The 24,303-nt window shown below is 54.4% G+C and overlaps 1 protein-coding gene across 1 annotated transcript in view; it reads left to right on the forward strand.

Moving 5' to 3' along the window:
• PXDN (peroxidasin) overlaps window positions 1-4,508 on the forward strand; it is a 63,498-nt gene extending 58,990 nt beyond the window's left edge. Inside the window, exons 20-23 of the mRNA XM_065891098.1 lie at window positions 1,531-1,666; window positions 1,828-1,960; window positions 3,729-3,839; window positions 4,389-4,508. Of these exons, the coding sequence (XP_065747170.1) occupies window positions 1,531-1,666; window positions 1,828-1,960; window positions 3,729-3,839; window positions 4,389-4,508 (500 nt within the window). The remainder of the gene's footprint in view (window positions 1-1,530; window positions 1,667-1,827; window positions 1,961-3,728; window positions 3,840-4,388) is intronic.
• The last annotated feature ends 19,795 nt before the right edge of the window (window positions 4,509-24,303 follow it).

The raw sequence follows: 24,303 nt of genomic DNA on the forward strand, positions 1-24,303 counted from the left end.
ATTAGTAAGTATTGAAATCTGGGTTGATGCACGTTCTGTGTGTGAGTGAGCGTGTCTGATGTGATTCTGTGTCTGTGGCTTCTCTCTGATGTGCGTAACTAATGCATGGACTACGTAATATGTTAAATAGATATATAACGAATACGATTTGCAACGTTGTAGGAGAATTCACATAAAAATTAAAATTTCGTTCGCTACGTGCCCAAGTTTCCAAAGCATTAATTTCTCATTTTTATAGCTGTTGGGAACTTGGTGGGTTTTTTTTTTCGATTTTTTAAAAAAAATATTCTGACTAGTATATTAAGGTCGCAACAGTTTTCCACACACATGGCAGAGAATTTGATTCTTGTGTTTGCAGTTGTTCTCTTTGAAAATCATTGGAAAAAGCCAGTCTTTCTTTTCAGTTACAGAATCTTCATTTTCTGATAACTTTACCAGATAGATTCCCTGTAGCTGCTTAGAAAGGAACAGAGACAGGTTTTCTGGTTTTTGCTCCAGAAACCCGAAGTCCTCTGAGAGCCTGAGTCTTGGATCCAGGCTCTGTCGTCTGTGCCACAGCCCAGAGCCTTTTCTGGCTTCAGCTGGACGGTCAGCGGCTTACGCACTTGATGCAGTTTCTGACATCCTTTCTTCTGGATTCTTTTCCTCTTAGAAATAGCAGGCATAGCCCTCAGCTGACAAAACTTAAAGAATGCTCTATAAGCTTTATCTGTTTTTATTTTAGTCCAGAAGCCATATCTAAAAAGTGGCAGAAAAAAAAGTTATGGTTTGACAGAACCAAATGTCGGTAGCTGTTATCGACACCTCAGTGTTTATAAAAGACTCACGGGCTTCCCTGGTGGCGCAGTGGTTGAGAGTCCGCCTGCCGACGCAGGGGACACGGGTTCGTGCCCCGGTCCGGGAAGATCCCACGTGCCGCGGAGCGGCTGGTCCCGTGAGCCATGGCCGCTGAGCCTGCGCGTCCGGAGCCTGTGCTCCACGACGGGAGAGGCCACAGCAGTGAGAGGCCCGTGTACCACAAAAAAAAGACTCAACCCAAACTTTCTTAAGCTTCATCTCTTAATTGTGTATTTGTTTAATCCAAGTACGAAACCTGCACACGTGAGAAACCTAAGAAGCTGCCCTTGGGAGGATGCATGTCTTTTTCTCTTGAGCAAAGTCAGGAATTTCAGCTTCTCTGTGAGGACTGATGCATCACGGAGAGGAAGACACACACATGCACGCACTTTTGAGATCACTGTAGAAGTCACTGAAATAGTGCCAACAACTCCTGTGTGGGCAGCACAGCAGGCACATGCCCCACCCGGAGGAGGGTGTTGTCGGGGCGGGGGGCGGGGAGCACTGGGGTCGGGGGGCTCCAGGCCGCTCACGTGGGGAGGGGAGGGGAAGGGGAGTGGGGACGGTGCCTCCAGCGCTGCCGACCTGAGCGCCCAGCGTGTCCTGCGCGAAGGACAGTGATACTTGCCGAACTGTTCTTAACGTCCCCTTCGTGGGACTTGAGACCCTAACGTGTCTGTGCTTTGCCCGCAGACTGCAGAACCCGGGGACAGTTCAACGCGTTTTCCTACCACTTTCGAGGCAGGCGGTCCCTTGAATTCAGCTACCAGGAGGACGAGCCAGCCACGGATGCGGGGCCTGGGAAGATGCCAAGGTACGGCCGAGCCACGCCGGGACCTGGGACCGTGCACCCTGCCAGCTGGCCCTTGGGTGTCTGTGGGGGGTGTGCCTCAAGGGCACCCATGCAGCCACTCCACGAGCCCCGCCCTCGGGCCCGGGAGCCGCACATCCTTGGCTGTGTCCTGAGTCTCCCTTGCTTCTCCCAAGCAGAGCCGGGATGCCCGGGACGAGGCCCAGTAACGCCTCGGCCACCGCCTTTGAGCGCCCACCAGTAGCAGGGACCAGCGACTTCCGGGAGTTTGTCCTGGAGATGCAGAAGACCATCAGGGACCTCAGGAAGCAGGTTGGGCGCCCCCATCCTCACCTGCCCGGCCCCTCTCCACCCTTGGGCCTGGTGTGCGTTTCTCCTGTGACGGTGAAGGGAAGGTGCTGCCCACATACCCCTGATCCTTGGCCCGGGAGCTTCCAGGGAGGTCACTTTAGTCTCTGCCCTTCTTTCTGGCTCGGCTCCAGCTGGGCCGCATTGAGCTGCCCTTGGACCTCCTGGGACCGGGGACCCTCGGCCGTGGGCTGCCCACTGGCGCGTTGGGTGAGGGGCGCAGATTCCCCCCGAACACTGGCTGTGAGGGGCTCCGGGTCAGGGCCACGCAGAATTCAAACCTCAAGTCCTGCCCAAAGCCTCCTCTTCAGGGATGACTGTTAAACCTCTGCTCCCAGGGGGGGATCAGGAGGTTTTGATGGAAGTCGGGTCCCCTTGGGTGCCAGAAGGGCACTGGCACATCCGTGCTCCGGGGTTCTTCCCTGGGGGTCTGCAGGGTTTGCAGACCTCCGCACCCCGCCCCTGCCATGTCTGCACGGGGGTCTCAGTGTGATGTCACCTAAGTGGGAGTGAAGAGTGAGATCTCAGGTTAACGGGATGCATGCAGAAGGTCCCAGAGGGTCCCAGTGAGAAGGGCTTCTGATGCTGTGGAACATTCCAGAGACAGGCCTGCGAGTGGGGGATCTGTGGTGCAGGCCACGTCCTGCTTCTGGGGTCTCGGTCCACGGGCTTGGAAGACGTTTGCATCTTCCGGGGAGAAGTGCGCTGGCTGCCCTGCATCTGCTCTGTGCTTGCCCTGTAGCCGCTCCTCCCGCCTAGGGGTCTGGGGACACAGTTGACAGCCTCAGGTGCTAACAGACTCGCCACTGTTGGGGGGCGGGGGCAGGGGCAGGGGGAGGGCTGGCCTGCCCCAGCTGGCCTCCGGCTGGGTTCGGGGCCCGGACAAGAAGCCCTTTGTCTGGAGCTGGAGACAGAAAACCCAAGCAGACCCTGAGCTGACCACACAGCATGCCCAGGGTGGGGCTGCACCCTCGGATGAGTGTCCAGGGCCAGACGGCTGACCCCTGACCCCTGAGAGTCCACAGGGAGCGGCAGAGGCCTGGTCGCTCTGCACACATGGGTCAGGCTGACCAGAGACGGGGGATGCAGGACGGGGCGGTGAGAGGCTGGCCACCCCACGCCCGGCGGTGCCCATCCCACACCTTGTTTATGAGTCAGTTGAGACTCGGAAAACCCGAACGATGGTGGGCTAAATAAACGAGGTGGAAGTTTACTTTCCTCTCACGTATCCCAGAGGGAAATGGGCCGGGGCTGCCGGACCCTCCACGGTGCAGAGGCCCCAGGGTTTCCAGCCCCTGCCACCCTGTCAGCACCTCCCTCCCAGCAAGAGGGTGGCCCCAAGCTGGGGCCGGTGTGCGTCGGGGTCAGCAGCCGGTCACAGCCCAGAGCTCCTTTGAGAAGCTGGTGCAGAGTGCTCTCGTCACCCAGTCCTGTGTCGCACTCTCTCTGCTTCTTTCTAAGGTTTCTCTTCTCTTCTTTACCGACTACTCACCGAGCGTACAGTCCGTGCACTTCTGGCCTCAGACACGCGGAGGTCAGGCTGTTGTCATGGAGCTTTTGGACAAACAGCTACCAGCTGCCTAACGAGTAAATCTGAGGCTCCAGGAAAGTGCTTTAGACGTTCACCTCGGTCCCCGTTCGTCGTGAGGCATCGTTTCAAGTGAGGGAGCAGGTGCGCGGTACCCACGCTGCCCGCTGCGTCCCGGTGACCGGCGCTTCTGCTTTGCCGCAGATAAAGAAACTCGAGTCTCGGCTCAGCCCCGAGTGCGTGGATGCGGACGGCAGCTCGCGCGCGGACGGTACCACGTGGAAACGGGATCCCTGCACCGTCTGTGAATGCCGCGTGAGTGTGGATGCCGCCGGGGACCCGGGCAGGCAGCAGGGCTGTCAGGGCGCTCCGCTGTGGGGTCCCCTCCCACGTCCCTTGAGAACTCAGGGCTCTTCCCCCGGAGCCGTCGCTGAAGGTCGACACGGACATCACTGCCCCTGGCCAGCGCGGGGCTGTCCACACTGTTCTCGGTCCTGGAGCAAGTGGACCGAGGGGGCAGTGGTGGCCGCAGGGGAGAGGGGCCTGGCCGCTGCCCAGGCTGGGCGGGAGTTTTGGGGCGGGGTTGGGAGCCAGGACGGGAGGACAGTGGGCGGGTCGGTGCACATGGGGACGGGACTTCGTCCCCTGGCCCTGGAGGAGCAGGGGTCCGTCCGGTGTCCCTGGTGGTTGTCAGGTTTGGGCAGAACCTCGTCCTCCCAGCTCCTCTCTGGCCGGACCTCCTCCTGGTTGACACCCAGGGACGTGATCCCGGGGTCCCCAGTGGGAGGTCAGAGCTGGGGGTGGCGTGAGATGCAGGGGCCGGGTCCCCAGGACTGACGGGCTCGGGCGCCGTCTCTCCTCCAGGACGGGCAGGTCACCTGCCTCGTGGAGACTTGTCAACCGGCTGATTGTCCAGCACCTGTGAGGGTCGGCGGGGCCTGCTGTCCTGTCTGCCCAGGAGACTCCATGGGGAAGAAGCCCTGAGTGCCTCTGAGCCCTGAGCTTCCCCCTCGTCCCCTGGAGAGCGAGGCCGGGACGGGCAGTGCGGGGGACAGGGCACAGCCAGGCCGGGACGTCTCGGGGCCACGGCACGGAGCCGTGTCGGAACTCGCCCAGGGGGCTCAGGCCGGAGTGCTCGCCAACAGACCACGGAGCAGACACGTGTCCTAACTTTATGTTAGACTTCTCAGGTTTTTATTTAATTTTTTCTAAATGAAAAATTGGTGCTACTATTAAATGCACGATTAAATCATTTAGGCTCCTAACTTGATTTCACCTAATGTCACCGTTTCTTCTCAACTGAAAGTTAGTCCCGCCTGGTTCTGGTACCAGGAGCTTGCAGAGTGGAGCCGCCAGAGGAGGGACACGGGATTGGAAAGAAAATCAGTCTCTGGCACACGGAGCAGTGTCTGCGGAGCGTGTTGGGTGACTGGTCTGGGCAGTGAGCACATCCCCCCAGCCCCGGCCCTCGGCAGCTCCCAGGGCATCACCTGGACCCACAGGGCGGATGACCCCGCCGCCTGGAGCAGCAGCCCGTCCTGCGGCTCCCGACTCCTTCGCCCGGGATTGGAAGGTTTTTCAGCCGCGTTTAGAACAGGTCTGCGTTCACCTGTAACTTGCATGCACGCTGGCTGGTGTGGACCAGATGTGAAAACCCTCCGCTCCACACCACGGTACCTACTGACCTGCGCGGCCAGCGTTAGCCACGGCCAGCGTGTGCTCTGTCCCACCAGAGCCCACGGGAGGGCCACAGTGCTCTAGATGCTTCTTCCAACGGGAGGATTTCGAATGTTGGGAACTTTCTCACTTCAGGTTGTGTGAGTACCTTGAAGAAAAACAACCAATCCCTATACCTCATTTCTGTTTCACAGCGTGTGATGTTCGATGAAATTTCGCCCATGCTTTAGTTTTAGATACATCAGAAAAATCATTTCCACTCTGCAAAAGTTCTCGTAGGATTCAGTGAAAAGCAACTTCCATACCTCATGGTCTCCGTCTTTTTAACTGACCAAAAACCTCCCGTCTTGTTCCAAATACAAAGTGGTCTGTGTTCTGAGAAACATGTCCCTGGACGTCCTGCTCAGTTCCGCAGACCTGAGTGTCCACAGCGAACCGGGTCCTGTGCTGGGCGCGGATACAGCACCCACCTGCCCTTCCCCCAGGAGACCCTCGAGGACCCCGGCCGTGTCGGTCCGAGGGGCCAAAGCCTGTGGCCCGTGCGGAGCTCTTCACGGGGTGGGGGAGGGGAGGCAGGGCTCCCGCCAGCATCCAGCAGGTAGTGGGCAGTTTGAAAGCCTGGTTTCAGCCCAGCACAGGCCTCCTTCCCGGCCACAGGAGACCCCAGTGCCAGCCCTGCTAACATTCCAGCCCGAGGACTCGACAGCAGCTTACACACGGTCGGCTTGAAGTCTGTCCTCACACATCACTAAGTGATCAGTAAAAACTCCAGCGTTTCACGGGCACAGGACTTCTTTTGAACTAATAACTCACACTGAATAGATAACCAAATCTTGGAACCAATCTCTATAAGCAGAAAACGGATAACTTTGTCTGAAAGTTGATGGCTGTGTAAGTTGCTCAGGTATAAAATCCCGCCTTCTGGAGTGTTTTGGTGTCTGAAGGTGCCTGGGAGGTTTATCTGTGGTTTCACGCAGAGGGTGGGTTTAGACAGGCAGCCTAGCACGGCGTTGTCTAGCCCGACGGGAGGCTGACTGTGATTCACAGAGAAGTTCTGCGGTTGCGGTTGCAATTGGAACGTCTGCAGAATCGGCCGTTCGATGAGGTGGTGGGAGGGGCCTGGACACGCCTCCAGCCCCGTGGGGAGCTGCGTGTACATATTCCCTGACTTTTCTAACCCTTTGCCAGGAGCAAGTGCCTTTCTTCTGTTCATTGTAATCAGTCCGTCACCAAAGAGCTGTTTGCACTATGTAACGATGCCTTTCAGTTCCAATAAATGGGCCACATTTTCAAACGGAGAATGGGTGTTCTTCTTTTCATGAGCCGATCCCAGAGGCGGGTCCCTGGGGGAGCCCAGGGTCTCTGCATGGACCACCATTCATAGAAAAAAGTGAAAAAGGAAGAAAAGGGGATTAGTTAAATGGAGGCTGTCCTCCCCTGTGGCTGGGATGCTGTCCTGTGGACAGAGCTGACCTCTGTGTTGTGAATTTTGGGCAGGTTGGGGGCGAGCTCCCAGGAGAAACCTCCAGCCCCTACCCCACCCCCGAGGTTTCTGGCTCTGTGGCCAGAAACGTGTGACCGTGTGACAGCTTTCCAGCCCCTGGTGCCCTGGGTCCAGGCAGGAGAGAGGATGCCGTCCTGAAGGGACCTGGAAGGGATGTGAGGGTGTCTTTGCAGGAGCTGGAAAAATCATGGCTCTTTATGGAGTTACCACAAGAAGAAAATTGAAAGGGAAAAATTCAGTACTGAAGTTTTTGAATTTGCCAAATCAGTTCAAAATTTGTGATGAGACACTTGATCTTTCACGATCCTGCCTTACTGCAGGCAATGCTGAGTCTGAATCGTCTGGTGCTGGCTGTCCTGGGGAGCTCGCCCCGGTCACAGGGGAAACTGAGGGATTGCGCGCAACGACTCAAGCAGCTGTCTTTTCTTCGAGTGACAGATGTCACGTTACGTACGTTTTTGTGTAACGTGAATAAGCTTCTCCATGTAGTGTTGGGTACTTGAGGATCCCCATGAGCTGGAGCTCGGGAAGCAGGTACCCAGGTAGAGTGGCTACAGAAGGGCGTATGGGCCGCAGGTTGATAGACTGGACGATGTGGAGGCCAGGCTGTGGACCCGGAAACGGGCCTGCCTGGACTTCCTCTCCCTCCCCCAAGACCCAAGACCAGCACCTGTGCCATGTGCCGGCCACACCTGGCGTGCTGACCGCACCTGGGATGGATGGCGGCCCCCTGGCCCATGGAAGGACCATCAGTCAGTCTGAGCTGGGGGGTGGGAGAGAGCAGTCCCCCTTCGGCCAGATTCTGAGCAGGCACGGTGCCCTGACCACCTCCCCAGGGGACCCAGGGTCCACGGTCCATTCCACTCAGCTGGAGGCCGCCTCTGCCAGAGGCTGGGGCCCGAGGTGCAGAGGTTCATGTCACCTGGCCCACCTGCAGCTCACCTGCTCTCCACCCCTCGGTCAACAAAAGACAAATTAAATGAGGCGCTTTCCTGGTCAGAGGTTGACCCAGGTCAACACAGGTCCGGGCATCCTGTACCATTTCAGTTGAAACGAAATGGATGATGTAAAGCTGGCGAAAAGCGTCTGTATCTTGCTTTAGAAAATGAGGAGAGGGGGGAAATGGTGCAGATGAACCGGTGTGCAGGGCAGAAATAGAGACGCGTGTAGAGAACAAACATGGACACCAAGGGTAGAAAGCGGGGCGGGGGAGGGTAGTGGGGGTGGGATGAACTGGGAGATTGGGATCGACATGTATACGCTATTATGTATAAAACAGATAACTAATAAGAACGTGGTGTATAAAAAAATAAACTTCAAAAAAAAGAAAATGAGAGAGATCGATACAAAAACAATCAAGAGAGGGATTCTGAGATAATTACGGTAAAACCTAATTTCTTGATCTTGGTGCTTTTCATGAGTTTCTTTACAATAATTTATTAAGCTGTCGGTTTACTTTTAGGTAATTTTTTGTGTATTTTATTTGATAATAAAAATCTGAAGTCATTAGAAAGATATTTAAAAATTAAGCAGTTTTAACAGTTGGGGAGCAGGGAGATATATGGGACCTCTCTGTACCTTCCTCTCAATTTTGTTGTAAGCCTAAAACTGCCCTTAAAAAAAAAAAGTCTTATTTAAAGGAAAAATGAGGAGAATGTATGGAAACATTCCTCGTGCCTTCTTAAAATATTCACACCTGTTTCCTGTGGGCAAAATTATGTGCTCAGTGACATAAATAGTTGTGTTTTGTTTGCCAAATGATTTGCCAAAAGATTCTTCCTTATATGTATATGCATAGCTGATTCACTTTGTCATAAAGCAGAAACTAACACACCATTGTAAAGCAATTATACTCCAATAAAGGTGTTTTTTTTAAAAAAGAAAGATTCTTCCTTGTGCTTAGAGAATGACCCAAAAGCAATTTTTAAAAAAAGTATTTTCTGGCAGAGTTTCAGGAAGTCATCTGAGTATGTTTTTTCTGGTTTTACCACCTCATCACCGTCCACAGCTGTAGCCATGAGACCCTAGAACCTTGGAGACAGATGGGGGAGCAGGACGGAGCACATCAGCGATTGGGGTGCGGAGTCCTCTGTCCCCGAAGCCACCAGAGCCTTGCATTTCCCAAATGCCCACCATGGACGGTTGGGAGCCTCGGCTTGAACAGCTAAATGGGTTGTCCTGTAATTGCAGAAGAGGGGAAATGGGCCCAGAGGCGGGGGACCTGCACCAGGCCACCCGCAAGTGGAGGGCAGTCCTGGGGCCCCCTGCAGCCAGCTTATCCCAGGCCTGTGTCTGTCCTGTCCCGTAGGCTCCTCTGAAAAGGCTCCTTCCCGCTGTGCGTCCCTTTGGGCTGCCATCCTGTTTTCTTTAAGCGGCTACTTTGGCAAAGGCCCTGAACAGACCACGTTCCTGTTTCCTCAGGTACTGAGTGTTAAGGTTTCATGCTTGAAATCTTCTAGTTGTGGATTTGCCTTCTTTTATGCTAATGGTAACAAATACTCTCAGACCCAAAACCTGGAGGCGTTGACAGGGAAGCAGCATGTTTGAAGTTGGAAGGTTCCAGAGGCTCTAGTTGTGCCTATTTTAATGTTTGTGGGATTTGTGGAAAATAGCTCAGTCTTATTTGCTCTTTCAGTGTCTGGATTTCTTTCTCCAGAGACGGGGTCTCCAGAGGAAGGAAGGCCGCCGGAACGTCTCCGTGGTCTTTCCCACGGCAGCCTTACCTCCTGCCGTAAACGTTTCCCTAACTTAACAGAGTGATCTCGAAGTCAGGCTTTTTTCCCATCATAACTCTGAACATCAGCCTGAGGCTGGTCTAGTCGGTTCTGCCAGGAAGCCCCGTTTTTCAGAAATAGCTTCTTTATGGGCACTTTGGTGTTACTGGGGAGGGAGGGGACTGTCCCTTTGTCGCTTGCAGGGACTGTTCAAGGGTAGAACGGTGAGTCCGGTGTGGCTTTTCTGTGCGGGAGGTTTGGGGAAGGAGAGGGGTAGGAATCTTCTGATTTTCATTATAACCTTCTTTCCTTTTCCAACATTGAGCATAATCTTAAGTATCATGGAAAATGTTATTTTTGATGTGTTTTATCAAAATCGAATCTCTCTGTAATGGTTATTAACCCTCGATTGAAAGCCCTAAACTTCGGAGCTGCATGACGTCATTGTTACATGCTTTTCCCATTAGCTTCATCCTTCCTGGCACCCAGACGAATTCTCCTGTTGTTTTGTCTTTGAGCAAAACAAATCAGGGTACACAAACAGAGCCTCTGCTGGATGACTTAATTTGCAGCTGTTCTCACAGGAAGTCCCTGGAAAACATTGGTGTTTGTGTTCTTTAAAAATTACGGCACCAGAAATTAACTCAGAGAATAGCCACGGTCACCATTTCTTGTAATCGTGATTCAGCGTGAGTAAAGTGAGAGGGGACGGGATGCTGGTGCCGCCTTGGCCGTGTGTCCGCGGAACATCTCAGCCGGGCTGGGTCTCGCCTCTGCTGCCCGTGGCCCCACAGAAGTCGGGAATCGTGGACCCAAGGCTCAAACCCACTTCTTCTGACACTGAGGCCAGTACTGTTCTCATTTCACCAGACTTAGAGAAAATGAACACCTACGTTGAATTAACACTTTGATTCATGCTGTGCTTCACCCAAGGTGCTGCTAGAAACGCCTAATTCATTGAATGTTCCTCACGTGGGGGGACGACATTCTGTAACTTCGGGAATCTGAATGCTTGAAATACGGTTTCCTGTTCGTGCTGGACTACAGACCTAACCACGCTTTCATTCGCTTACGGAGACCCTGCGCTCGGGGCCGTCCGTGTGTGTGTGCGTGCGCGTGTGTGCGTGTGCGTGTGCGTGTACACTGCGCTCGGGGCCATCCATGTGTGTGCACGCGTGTGTGTGCGTGTGTACACTGCGCTCGGGGCCGTCCGTGTGTGTGCACACGTGTGTGTGCGTGCGCGTGTGCGTGTGTGTGTACACTGCGCTCGGGGCCGTACGTGTGTGTGCGTGTGTGTGTGCACGTGTGCGTGTGTGTACACTGCGCTCGGGGCCGTCCGTGTGTGTGCACGCGTGTGTGTGTACACTGCTCGGGGCCATATATGTGTGTGTGTGTGTGCATGCGCGTGTGTGTGTACACTGCGCTCGGGGCCGTCCGTGTGTGTGCACGCGTGTGTGCGTGTGTACACTGCGCTCGGGGCCGTCCGTGTGTGTGCACGCGTGTGTGTGCGTGCGCGTGTGCGTGTGTGTGTACACTGCGCTCGGGGCCGTACGTGTGTGTGCGTGTGTGCGTGCGTGTGTGTGTGTGTACACTGCTGGGGGCCATACGTGTGTGTGTGCACGTGTGCGTGTGTGTACACTGCGCTCGGGGCCGTCCGTGTGTGTGCACGCGTGTGTGTGTACACTGCTCGGGGCCATATATGTGTGTGTGTGCGTGCGTGTGCGTGCGTGTGTACACTGCGCTCGGGGCCGTCCGTGTGTGTGCACGCGTGTGCGTGTGTGTGTACACTGCTCGGGGCCGTCCGTGTGTGTGTGCACGCGTGTGAGTGCGTGCGCGTGTGCGTGTGTGTGTACACTGCGCTCGGGGCCATACGTATATATGTGTGTGCGTGTGTGTGCGTGTGTGTAGTTCACACCACCTGTTCCTGCTCTGCAGACAGCTGGGGGGTTCATATCAAGTGCCTAGCGCAGAACCAGGCTCTAACACAAGTGCCATAGGAGTGCGGTTCTCTTTCTGGCCACTTGGGCACAGCTGTGCTCCTGGAGACGTCTCCGATCCCCCAGGTCCCACATTTAGTTCTCAGAATAACAATAAGCAGCGACTTGTGTTTCATGCGACCAGGAAGAAGGAAGAGGGTGCTGAAATACTTCTCAGGATTTAAAGGCAACAGTTTGCATGAGAAACTCCCTCACTGGACTCAGAATATTGTGAAACGAGAGGCCAACGGCTGACACCCCAGGTCTTGCAGAGGCCGGGATACACCTGGACACAGCCTCAGCCCCCAGCCTCCTTCCCGCGTGACTGAAGCCCGCCGCCCTGCCCCGTGCCCCTTTCCTGCTTTTGTGTGCCCTTGTCCTTACCCTCCTTACGTGAACCATTCCCGGGCACCCGCTGCCCACTGCTGGCCACCTGAGCCCCTGGCGGCCGATCTCCGAGAAAGTGCCAGTGGGAGCGGGGCGCCCGTCTGCCTGAACTGCTCTGCGGACTCACCCATTATTGTTCCTGCGTTCAGCTCTTACGTCCTGGCCACGTTACAGACTCCTTAGTGACCCCCTCTTACCTTTATCTCCATGAATTCTTACTTGGTACGTACATACAAGAGAATATTACTCAGCCATTAAAAAATGAAATAATGCCATTCGCAACAACGTGGATGGATATAGAGATTGTCGTCCCGAGTGAAGTGAGTCAGGAAGAGGAAGACAAATACCATAGGATATCACTGATATGTGGAATCGAAACTGTGATACAAATGAGCTCATTTACAAAACAAAAACAGACTCACAGACATAGAGAATAAACTTACGGTTACCAAAGGGGAGAAAGGTTGGGGGAGGGATAAATCAGAAGTCTTGGATTAACATATACACACTACTACATATAAAATATAGAGTATATAAAATATATATAAAATAGAGACCCAACAGGGACCTGTACTCAGTATTCTGTAATAACCAATATGGGCAAAGAAGAGATGCATATATATACATATATATATATATATATACAACTGAATCACTGCTGTACCCAAAACTATTACTGTAAATCAACTACATCCCTATATAAAATAAAAATTAAATTTTAAAAGGTCATTGCTGATCTGGTCCTCATGTCTCATTGGCAACAGCCCCATCGCTCTTCAAGGTGAAGATCTTTACTTGGAGGCTGATTGTAGTAATCTTATTTTTGCAGATAGCGTATCTGAAGAGACAGGTGAGACAGCGAAGTCGCTGGAACAGCGTTTGAGGCGTGGGTCTGGGGGCGCGGGGAGCAGGTACAGGGCTGCCAGCTGCTGCGTGACCACAGCACGGTCAGGGCAGCCTCGCTGCTGGCCACCAGCCACCGTCCTGAGGGCGTGATGGTGACCTTCCACCTCTGTCCCCATTCTGCCACCGGCCTCCTCAAAGTGGGTGGGGCTCACTGCCCTTTATTGAACCGACGGGAATGGGCTTCCTCCCCTGCTTTCTCTCGGCGGTGGAGACATAACCCTGGAGAAGAGAGAAACGCCAGGAAAGTCATGCAGGGGTTTCTCTGGTTTTCATAAAAATGAGTCAAAACAGCGCCCCCGTTATTTATTTCCTCTTAAACATACCGTTCTCAGGCCTAGGAAAAGCCATATAAACCTAATTTTCTGTTCTATACCCTATAAAATAATTAGCCCACTCTAAATTCCGATCTACCCAGTGGGCAACCAGGCACAGGTCTCACCGTCCTAGAGCCCAGGCCCTAAGCTGATGTCCAGAGCAGCAAAGGTGTGCAGACTTGCCATAGCTGTGGAATCTGGGGAAGCAGCTGGACCCTGGTCAGCGAGTGGGGAGAACTGAATGCTGAGCTGCCACGTCTCCGTCTCGTCTAACTCTGCAGCCCGCTCCCTCACCCCTCCCGGCCCTGGACAAGGCCCCAGGGCCCCGAGGGGCCCGTGCGAGCTCAGGTGCTGCCGGCTTCTGGATCCTTCTCCTGCATATGACTCACACGCCTGCTGGCATGGCTGCAGCCTCGTGGGGTCGTAGAACGGCTCTTGGGGACGTCTTCCTGCTGTAGCTGCAGTTAGGGTGATGTAAAGGCCACCCTTTCATCTCTGGGCTCGAAGAGATCTCTTTGTTTTCCTTCTTGGTCACTGTACGAGTCGGCGTGCTGGGGTGGAAACCAGTGCTTTGAGTTCCCCTGACACCTACGTGCCACCTGCCTGACTTTTGACAAGTTGCCTGACCTATCTGGGTTCCCTTTCTCTTCATGTAAGACAGGAGAAAGAACACCTTCCTCATAAAGTAAGACAGCATTAGGTGTGGATTTCTTCTCTCCTTCCACCCCTGGAGACAGACACCGAGTTTTGCTGTCACCGAGGAGACGTTTTCAAAGGCTGAGCTGACACCCTCTGGCTGAAATTCGAAAGATGAATCGCCGAGTCCCAGAATTACAACTTAGATCTGTCAGAACTGCCAATGACAAAAACGTAGCTCAACCTCCAGAGAGAATGTGAACTTTGCTGGCGAGGCACGTGGTAACGTGGGTGTACCTGAGCCCCAAGGAAGCAGGACCCCCGTGTCAGCTCCTATCTCCACTTCCCTCTCAAGGCTGCTGTAACCTTTCAGTGGAAGACGTGGATCTTGGTGGCATCCAGGGTCGCATCAGCTGCTTCACCCCCAGAAAGACAAGGACCCCCATTCACAGCCCAGGGAACAGTGGTGATCGGGTGTCTGGGGCAGTGCCCACCTCTGGGGCTGTCCCCGTGAGCTGTGAGGACATGGCCGCTCAAGCCCAAACCACCTCCTGGAGGGTGAGCCCCCCTCACAGCAAGACGGGGTCTTCAGGAAGGTGGTGGGCATGCCGGTCACACTCAGAGGAGCCAGGACTGCAAGTTCCCCATCACAGTTGTGTTGGGGTCCCTCGTGGGCCAGTCGCACCTTTAACCACAAGGGAGCACAGGTCCTTTACAGGAAAGTAACCATGTGAACAGTTGTCTGTTATCAGGACAAGTAACAACTACTCAGACTTTATCCACTTATTATCTTCCCTCCACCTTTTGTATTTTTCCAGCTTTTAGGGCAACTGTCAGTGAATCTTACAAAACTAAAGGTGTTTCCTCCAGATTTGCCCTAAGTGCCTTCATGGAAATCTGGTTTCCTGGAATTATTGTAATTACTTATGCTCAGGAAAACGTTAGCAATATGAATTGTCCATAAACTGGGAGTGGATGGCTTTGGTCCCCCCCAGGTCTTCTAGAATCTTCCAGCCAGGGCTGGCTGGACCTGCAGTGCTGTTTCTGTTGGGAGGCTGTGCACTAGGGCTCTTGGAAGGGTTCCTTGTGTTTAGCAAAAGCTGGAACAATTGGTGCTTAAAATTAATCCCAGAGTCACTGGTGTGTGCTGTCTGGGCCGGGTCCTTTCCAGGTGCTTTGTCATCTCACCCCCCAAAGTTCTGGTCCATACTCTCTCCCAGCCTGAGGCCTTCATCCAGCAGGAGTCAGCAGGAATTTCTGCTGCAGGGAGCCACGAGAGACTCTGCTTCGGACAGAGTGGCCGTCAGGCCAGGGGCAGCGTTTGCTGGATTCTCCCCCCGTGTGCAGTGTCCCTACGTCCTGGAGTACCTGCAGCAGAAAAACCGACAAGCTGGACAGAGCCTCGGTCCCGCACGGTGTCGGCCAAGACAGGGTTTCCTTGTTTGAAGGTGAGGGTTCCTGGAGATACATCTGACCTCCCCCGAGTCTCCTGCAAGTGTTTCTGGAGCTCAGAGCCATCCCCAGGCTTCAGGTCGCCTGCCTGCCTGGTCTCCACCAGGACATCTGAGAGCAGTCCCCAGGAAGCATCGGATCCTCCCGCTGTGCCCCCAGCTTCCCCTTCCCAGCGACAGTACCACTGTCTGTGGCCTCTTCCCAGGCCTGAGTCCACAAGTGACGCTTTGCACTCTTGGGGCCCTTGTCCGGCACCCGCAGCAGCAGATTAAAGACCAGTATCACTGGGGGAGGTCACTCCCCAGCCGTGCCGTCCTCTGTCCTCTGAGTCCTGTCTGGCAGCTCTCACAGAAAGCCCTCCCCGTGGTCCTGGCCCCTCCATGGGGTGGAGCTGGGGTCCTGTGTGTCCAGGACATTCGATTGTCCCGGTACATGCACAAGTCAGGCCAGCAGAGTCCTTCTTGTGCCTGGCGGGGGCCATTCAACCACCAGCGTGTCTGCCAGAGGTTTTCCAGGCATGTGGCCTGTCCCCACTGCATCCTGGGGACCCTCATGCCCTCCTTTCTGGTCTCCCCGGGACAGTAGAGCACTGGTTCTGAACCTTGGAACACGGGCGATGCCTGGGGACGACAGGGGCCTCTGGGGGCGGGGTCAGGGTGCTGCTGGCCACCCTGCCCAGCCCAGAGCAGCCCCCAGTGTCCTGGGCAGAAGGCAGAGACCCGGGGCAGATCCCCCGATCTGCCCCAAACTCTGTCCAGCGACCTCCCGGGGAGCGCTCCACTCTGAGCTCTGCCCTGTGATCTGGAAGCCCGGCCTTGTGGGGCTCTCGCTCACCCCCTGCCCTTCCCGACGCCACGCGCCACGCCCCGGCCCCTCAGTGCCGTCCGTCCACGCTGCCTCCCACCCCGCTTCCTCCAGCCACACGGGCTGCCTTCTGTGACTCAAATGTCGGGTGTGCCGCGGCCTCTGCCTGGAAAGCCAGCCTGTGTGGCGGGTCCTGTGCGTCCCGGGCAGCCCAGCTCGACCTTCCCTGACCTCTGGATCCAGAGCATCTTCCTCCTGCCACTGGGCCTCGTCTCCTTGTCAGCGTTCTTCACAGCACTTAGGTCAACCTGAACGTCTCCCCGATTCATTTGCTTTCTTGTGTTGCCTTGGTGATTGAGTCCACCTGCTGAGTTCCCAGTGAGAGTGGATTATGACAGCAGAAAACCTACATAAGAGACACTTCAAAGAGACAGGAATTTGTTTTTCTCTCATAAATCAGGACATCTGGCGGTGGGCAGTGTAGGGCCCACCTTTCTGCTCGGCCCTCGCATTGTGGGGCCCTTGTCCTCACGCGCTCAGAGTGGCTACTGGGGCTGCTGCCATTGTCACGTGTTCCGAGCAGCAGGAAGAAGAAAGGGCCAAGAGCAAATGGGAGGCTGCCGGTTGGATTAGACCCGCTTGAAGACATTCCACGGAAACCCCCCCAAGGACACTGTGGCTCACGGCCGCTCCCGCCTGCAGCATGGGCTGAGAAGTGTCAGTTTTCAGACGGGCACATGGCTACCTATGGAATTAGACGCTCTATCGGTAAGAAAACAGGAAAAGTTGCCACAAATAGCTTTTGCCTATATTTTTGTCTGATAGTTGTCCTCTAATAAGGGAGTTGAAATTGTTCACCCGGAATCTCGCGCTTACACGGCACCTGGGACGCGGCCAATTCTCAATAAGCCTTTGTGAGGGTGAAAGGTAGGCTTCTCATCATCCCCAGAGCCGGCCTCAGAATTCTCGACACACCGTGCGGTCGGCTCGGCACAGGAATTGGGGTGAATCTCCCTATAAAACTTTCGGTGGTTCTGAAGCCCCGAGCCCTTCCTCCCCTCTGCTCTCCCCTGGGCCCCGGGTCGCCGTCTGGTCTGAGCACATCTGTGGTCAGAGCCCCTCCTGCCTGGTCAGCCCATATCCACCCACGTGGCTGCACTTGGACGTGCTGGGGAAGCAGGCCGTCTTCTGTGCCTGGCATGGGAAGGGGACCCCTCACCAGACCAAAGACAGCACCAAAACCTGTGCACCCCATGGTGTAGGAGACGCTGGGCAGGGCCAGGGAGGATGGGCTTCTCTGGCCTCGGCTCCCACCTGTGACCAGGGACCCCCGAGGTATCCTGGGCCACCTGAGCGGGACCCGGTGTTTCAGTGGAGTCCAGGCACCGAGGACACAGGTGGACGACGTCCGCTCTCCAGGACCTTCTCTGGGGCCGCGGAGAAGAGCGCTGGCCCAGGGTGCAGGGCCGGGACCCACTGTGGTCTTGGGAAGACACCGAGGGCTGTTTGGGAACGTGGGCGTCCTGCCGTGTAAAATGGGTCCCCGTGAGAAAATCCGTGTGTGCGGGGACAGTGGCTTCCCTATGGGCACAGAGGCACCAGCTCCCAGTTAGTTGACCTGCCCGCGGGCAGCCGTGCCTCCCCGACTCTGACACGAGCTGCGGAGAGAAAGCCCCGGCACCTCCGAATAACTCGGCCCCTGAGGGCGAGAGTCCCCGGAGCATCTCAGGGTCCAGGCGGAGCCGCCCCTCCCGGCCAAGCTCCTCTTTCACAAAAGCCGGTTGTTTTGCTCTCTGCTGGGTAGGTTTCCAGGGGGACAGGGTGGCCAGAGCAGCTGGGGCGCCCAGCCCAGCTACATGAGGCAGAAGAGTGAGTAAAGGAGAATGCGGCAGGTGAAGTGGGTGTGGTCAGGGGTGCTGGGAGGAGAGGGCGTGTCCCGTGAGCCAACTGGGGAAGCCAGCGACCTGTGCCCCCGAGCGGAGCATCTGTCCCAGTTCGGGCAGAGGCAGAAATGATCTCTAAGTGTTTGAAGCGGGGGTGGCTGGGCCCCTCCCCTCCGGAGCCTCGGGACTCACACTTGCCACTGTGCCCACCCGGCCTGGGACCAGAAGGGATGGTCTGTCCCCATTCTCCAAAGCTGGTGGGGGGAGTTGCTTACAGCCTAAGAAGTGCTCTGAGCCCACGTGAGGAGCCGCAGGCACAAGGAGGAAAGCCACGCGCGAGGCTCAGCCCCACGTTTGCTCGGAACTTGTGGGATGTCCCCTGCCGTATCCAGAGGTGAGAGCCTCTCTTGTCTGAAAGGCTGGCCAGGCGCAGTCATACAGTCACCATTACTGAGGTTCACCAAGCGCCCGGGGGTGTCCTTGACCCCAGGCCCAGGGGGCGGAGCTTACCCGTGAACTGCAGTACAGAAAATTTGGAGTATGCCATGGGACAAGCATCCCTGCAAAGGTCATTCGGCCTCTGTTTGCATGATACAGGGCCCAAAACAGGCCGCTGAGTAGCCAGACCTGGTCTCTGGCACGAGCAGCAGGCAGTGTGTGTGGACGCCGCACACCAGCAGGTGGTACTGGAGGGTTATGAGAGCGGCTGGCCCCATGCTTCTCTCCCGGCCCCCTGCACAGAGGACACGCAGGGCCAGACGGCAGAGGTTCCGGCGGAAGAGAACCTGGGCTCATGACACTTGCATGGTGGCCAGCCAGACTCTGTCCACTTCCATTCCAGCCAACATGTGCCCAACCCAGATAACAGGGCGACCACGGGGCCCCAGGGAGAGAGGGCGCTCTGCTCCAGGGCACTTCCCGCCTTAGCACCTGCCAGGGAGGAAGACGTGTCCCTCTGCCTTCCTAGGTTCTTCTGGCTGGTCTAAGAATTAAACTGACATGAGACAGATTAACGGGAGAAAATCCAAGTTTTAATAACACGTATGCACGAGAGACCCCCAGGAAAACTGAGTCGCTCACCAAAATGGCCCAAACCCGCCCTTAACACACCATCTTCAACCAAAGACAAAAGAGGGTGTTGGGGGTTTGGGACTCGAGAGGGGAGGCAGGTAATTCACAGGGAGACGGACAAGCACACGTTCGCCAGGCCAGGCAGACCGCAGGACACAGGGTGACTCTGGTCGCTGAGGGTTTCTGCACCACCCCTGCAGGCCTGTCTGGCGATGCTCTGTCCCTGTCACAGGCGCTCTGCCTAAATTCTTCAAGCAGCGAAGGGGGAACCTCAGAGTTCCTTCCTGGGTCTTGTGCCTTGACTGTTTTCAGCTCAGAATAATCCACAGGCCAACGACATTTGGGGTGGCATGTTTTGCTCCCTACACCCCATCTGGTGGGACTGAACGGGGATTGGGCTCTGGTTTCTGGTAAAGTGGGGAAGAGTTGAGTTCTCCCTAAAGATGACACAAATCTTCACGGCTGTATTCCAACTGCCAGACCTGGGAGGACAGTTTTATCACAAAGAAATACATGGTAAAATCATGTTTCCTGTGTTTTCTTGGGGTTCTATCAGGAATGTCCTCCCGGGTACGAACTTTCCACCCTCCAGTCATGGTCTCTTAGGAGAGAGGCCAGAAGAAACAAGGACGATATCTGTTAGGATGGCTGCCGAATCGCCAGCGTTGTGTACATGGGAGAAAAATTGTAAAAATCAAGCTGCCGGGCTTCCCTGGTGGCGCAGTCGTTGAGAGCCCGCCTGCCGATGCAGGGGACGCGCGTTCATGCCCCGGTCCGGGAGGATCCCACATGCCGCGGAGCGGCTGGGCCCTTGAGCCATGGCCGCTGAGCCTGCGCATCCGGAGCCTGTGCTCCGCAACGGGAGAGGCCACAGCAGTGAGAGGCCCGCGTACCGCAAAAAAAAAAAAAAAAAAAAAAAACCAAGCTGCAAGTATAGACCAGATGCAGCGGGGCGGAGCGGCCGAGGGTCCCTGCATTACTGCTCCTCTCACGGGGCGCAGGAGTGAGTGACGGGTTCCTGCTCTAATGAAGCGGGCTTGTGCTGAGATCTTGTTGAGTTAGAGGATGTGGAGGAGGATGTCGCTGAGGGCTCTTCGCTCTGAAACTGGGCAGGAATCCTAATCCTAGCCGGGAGTTCAGTCACAGGGGAATTGGTGGGAAGTTTTTTTCAAAAAGCGAAGGGAGGGAGGGGAGAAGGGAGATGCGTCTGGGAAATCGGGCGTTCACGTGCGCCGCGCTCCTGGAGACGCAGCCGTGGTGGAGACGTGGGATCTGACACGCTTCAGGTTAACACAGCTGTGCACGTGGCTGGTGTGGACAGCTGCCCTGTCAGCTCAGCCAGGACCCGCGGCTGAGGCTACAGGTCCTCCCCGGGGTCAGGGAGGAACCAAGGAAGCACCCAGCGACCCCAGGACCGCACAGAAACCTCCTCTTCTCTTACCTCCTGCCTTTCCTACTCTCAATATATCCTTAATATATTTAATACGTGTACTTACTGCATATTAATATACTTCATACTTGCTTTTATTCTTCATTTTAATCAAGTCCTACTCTTCAGTCTTTTCCTGTATGGGCTTTTTGGGTTCTCATTAAGAAATCTTAAGGAAAGTTAAGATATTCTCTTATATAATCTTCTAGAAACTTAATAATTTGGTAATTTTCCCTTTCGTATTTAGTTCTAGGAAGCGATTTGGAAATGGTTTTGTTACTGAGCACAGGTTCATGTGCCCGACGTACAGTGAGGCCAAATAAACCGGAATGTCGGAGTTCGGAGCAGAGAAAGGTTTATTGCAGGGCCGAGCAAGGGAAATGGGGGGCTAGGGTCCCCGAGAGCCGAACCACTGAAAGGGTTTCAGCAAAGCGTTTTAAAGGCCGGGCGAGGGAGGGGTGTGGCTGGTCGTTGCAGGCTTCTTGGTGTTGGATCCTTTGTCCTTGCGTCCGACCAGGTAGGTCAGGTAGCGGTGTTCGCGTGAGCCTCCAGCAAGACAAGTGTTATCCTCTGTTCTGCAGCCTTTTATCTCTATACGAACGGAAAGCTAGTATCAGCTTGTCGATTTCCACCAAAGAAAAAGTGTCTGCAGGGGCTTTGACTTGTATCGCATTGAATCAAGAATTCAATTTGAGTTCAGTTGACTTTTTAAAACACTTAATCCTCCCGTGATGTGTAAGCATGAAATATTCCTACATTTTTTATGGCTTCTTTAATAGGCTTTGGCAAAGTTTTATAATCTTTCCCAAAGGTTTTGCACATTTTTCTTAGGTGTACTTCTTGTTATTGCTGTTTTATGCTGTTGTAAAGGCTATTTTTTTTAAAATCACTTTCTAGTTACATGTTGTTTGTATATAGAAAAGCAAGTGAATTTTGGATTTTGACCTTGTATCCAACAATCTTGATAAATTCAGTTATTAATCCTAATAGCTTTTTAAAAATATACTTTTACATTTGTCTATATATATAATCTTCTTTTTTTTGTAAATAAGGACAGTGTGTTTCTTTCCAGCTCTCCCTGGCACTGGGGGCCCTGCTTGTCCACGGCCTGGCAGGTCTCACCTGGTTGTTGGTTTGTATGTGGTCAGTCCCTGTTCTCTTTTGCATAAATAGAGTTGGTGCTCAGAAACAGTAATAATTACAGTAAACTTGGGATTGCTTTCCTGTCTTCTTTATACCATTTTAGAGATATTATTTTTGCAATGCGTAATTGCACCAAATTTTCTGGTTGAGCAATTTCATGGTTCTAAGTGTCAAACGTTCACAAATAACAATTCATTATTTCTAGTGCTGAACTGGTAAATCTGGGCCGCGTGCGTGGTTTTCTTTGTGTTAACAATGAGGATTTTTGTAACAACAAGGCTCAGTTTGGGAGCCTGGTTAATTTCACAGTCAGGATAGGAAAATAAGGTCTCCTATACTCATTAATCAGACTTCTGTGCAAGAATGCCCTGGCCTTCTTCCTTTAATCCCTGTCTGAGCACCCAGCTCAGGACAGGGGCGTGGAGGTAAGAGAGCAGGCATGAATCAGCCTGCTGGGTGAACCTTCATCCAGGGCTTGACCCCTTTACCTCCTTGAATCTTGTCCGGCTGAGCACAGCACTGATCTTGTGAGTCGACTCTGTCTGTAAGTATTCAGTGTCACTTTCCTGGTCTCAGGGGGTGGATGGTGCTGGGGAGGGGCAGAGCCTCGGGGTCCCCGGGGGTGGGGGTGACTGGTGGCACTGGCAGGGGCCTCCGCAGATGCTTTTTGTTGTTTAGTTTTATCTCTGCTTCTCGCCGACACAAAGGGTGTTTGGGTCACCCTGGGAGCCTCCAAAACACGGACATCGAGTGGCGCACGAGGTGCTTCCTGCCCTCCATAAAGCTGGTGCATTCAGGGAACAACTTGCAAAGTGGTCCGGTCCAGTCGGGAGGTCAGCGGGGCTGGGCGTGCACCACGGTGGGTGCAAGGCTGACTTTTCTCCCAGTGGTGCGATTCCTTGAGCCAGAGTTTCCTCGTCCTCTTTGGCCCTGCAGATGCGATCGTGAAGGACCGTCAGAACAGCATGAGCGGCTCGCTCTGGACACCCCCAGTGGGACCGCCTGCAGGGCAGCGGTCTGTGAAGACAAACGCACAGACCCTCGGAGCTGCTGGGCGCCGGCTGGAGTCCCCAGGCCGCCGTCAGGGCTGACGTGCTTCTGAGTTCAGGCCAAGTGCTGGAGAAACACAACCACGGTCCTCCAGGTGATGAAACAGTAGTTGGCACTCCCGCTCCAGCTGACTTGGGGCCAGCCTGCGGTCGCCTTTCAACAGATGAGCGCCCAACCTGTTTTCTGTGCGTTTCTGTGTCATGACACCGTATTTCGTACAGATGGTTGGTTCCTTAACCGCGAACGCTGCGCCAGCGGCGGCGCTGGTACCTGAAGGATGCTCAGCCGACACGTGTGTTTTCTCCCTGAGGGATCCCGCAGCCTCCCGGCCCCCAGGCCCCAGGCAGCTCTGCCACACTCTGCCTGGGGCCACTTTCGATAGAGAAATCACCACCCAAAGCACAAAAAGACAACGCAGCGCCAACTGGGCCGTGATGGAGACCCTTGTGCCCGGGACGAGCTGGAGCAGAGGCTGAGCTTGCACCCCAGCTGGGAACGGGTGCTGCGCTGTGGTGCCTATCGGTGCCCTCGTGATACTGTGAGCATCCATTTGGGGTCACGAATGCCTCTCAGAGAATAGGATGTTTGCAGGCCTGGAGTCTGCGGTTAAGGAGGAGCCCTGGAAGGGGGACGGGGCGGTCACATGGGCGGAGGCGGCGCTTCTCCTCCCGGGCGCGTCCTGTCTCCTGTGACCCTCGGGAGCCGAGCGCGTGCGTGCGGTTCTCCAGCCTCGTGGTTCATCTGTTGGAGCCTCAGTGTCGGCGTCCTGGCAGCTCTGATCACAGACCCCTGACTCACTGCCCGGTGGGAGCTGTCGAAGGGGCTTCCGCAGAAGAACGTTTCACCTTTGGGGGGACCACGAGCTCCCTAACGTCTGAGGGGGAGCAGGGAACAGGAACGCCTCCGAGGAAGCGGGTCCAGGAGGCCTTTGCTAAATGCAGCAGCTGAGCTCCCTGGACGTGACCCAGCATCCTTCCACTTTCCTCCCGGCCTGTCCAGCAGGCGTCCACAGAGCCGCAGGTGTGATGGCTTCCCAAGCTCCCTGGGGTGGACCGGCCACCTCCCAGCTCGTCATACTCTGTGTCGGAGCAGGAAATGCAAACATTTTGGCTGGAAAAGACGAAACCGTGGAAGCTCAGCGCACATATGGAAGCACTCCTGCGGTGAGACCGCAAACCCTGAGAAAGACTGCTCTCCCCAACCGTGGCATCCCAAGCGTTTCCAAACAAAAATTGTTTTCCCAGTTTGGGGGTTGGAGGAAAGTGGATTTAAATGCTGCCAGCAAAAAATATTTCACATGGCAGGTTTAGACAGCTCTATTTTCTCAAGAAGGATTTTTACAGCACAGAGTCGACTGTAGAGAGATTTGAATGAGTTTGTATTCAGCATCTGAGGCTTTTGTAGAACGAAGAAATGAGAAACAATTACAAGCCCACCAGTGTCCTGGATCCACCTGCAGTTCGAGTCTCCGTGGGATGCCCCAGTGTGTTGTCGTTACTACTAATTAATTAATTTTTTATTGGAGTAGAGTCGATTTACAATATTGTGTTACTTTCAGGTGTACAGCAAAGTGATTTGGTTATTCATATATATATATATATATGGAGATATATATTCCTTTTTTTATTCCTTTCCACTATAGATTATTACAAGATATTGAATACATTTCCCTGTGCTGTGCAGTAGGTCCTTACTGTTTATCTATTTTATATTTAGTATTTTATATCTGTTAATCCCAAACTCCTAATTTATCTCCCCTACCCCTCCCTCACTATCCCCTTTGGTAACCATAAATTTGATTTCTTTTTTTTTTTTCCTTTAATTAATTATTTA

Source organism: Phocoena phocoena, chromosome 14, assembly GCF_963924675.1.
Source record: "Phocoena phocoena chromosome 14, mPhoPho1.1, whole genome shotgun sequence".
NCBI lineage: Eukaryota > Metazoa > Chordata > Mammalia > Artiodactyla > Phocoenidae > Phocoena > Phocoena phocoena.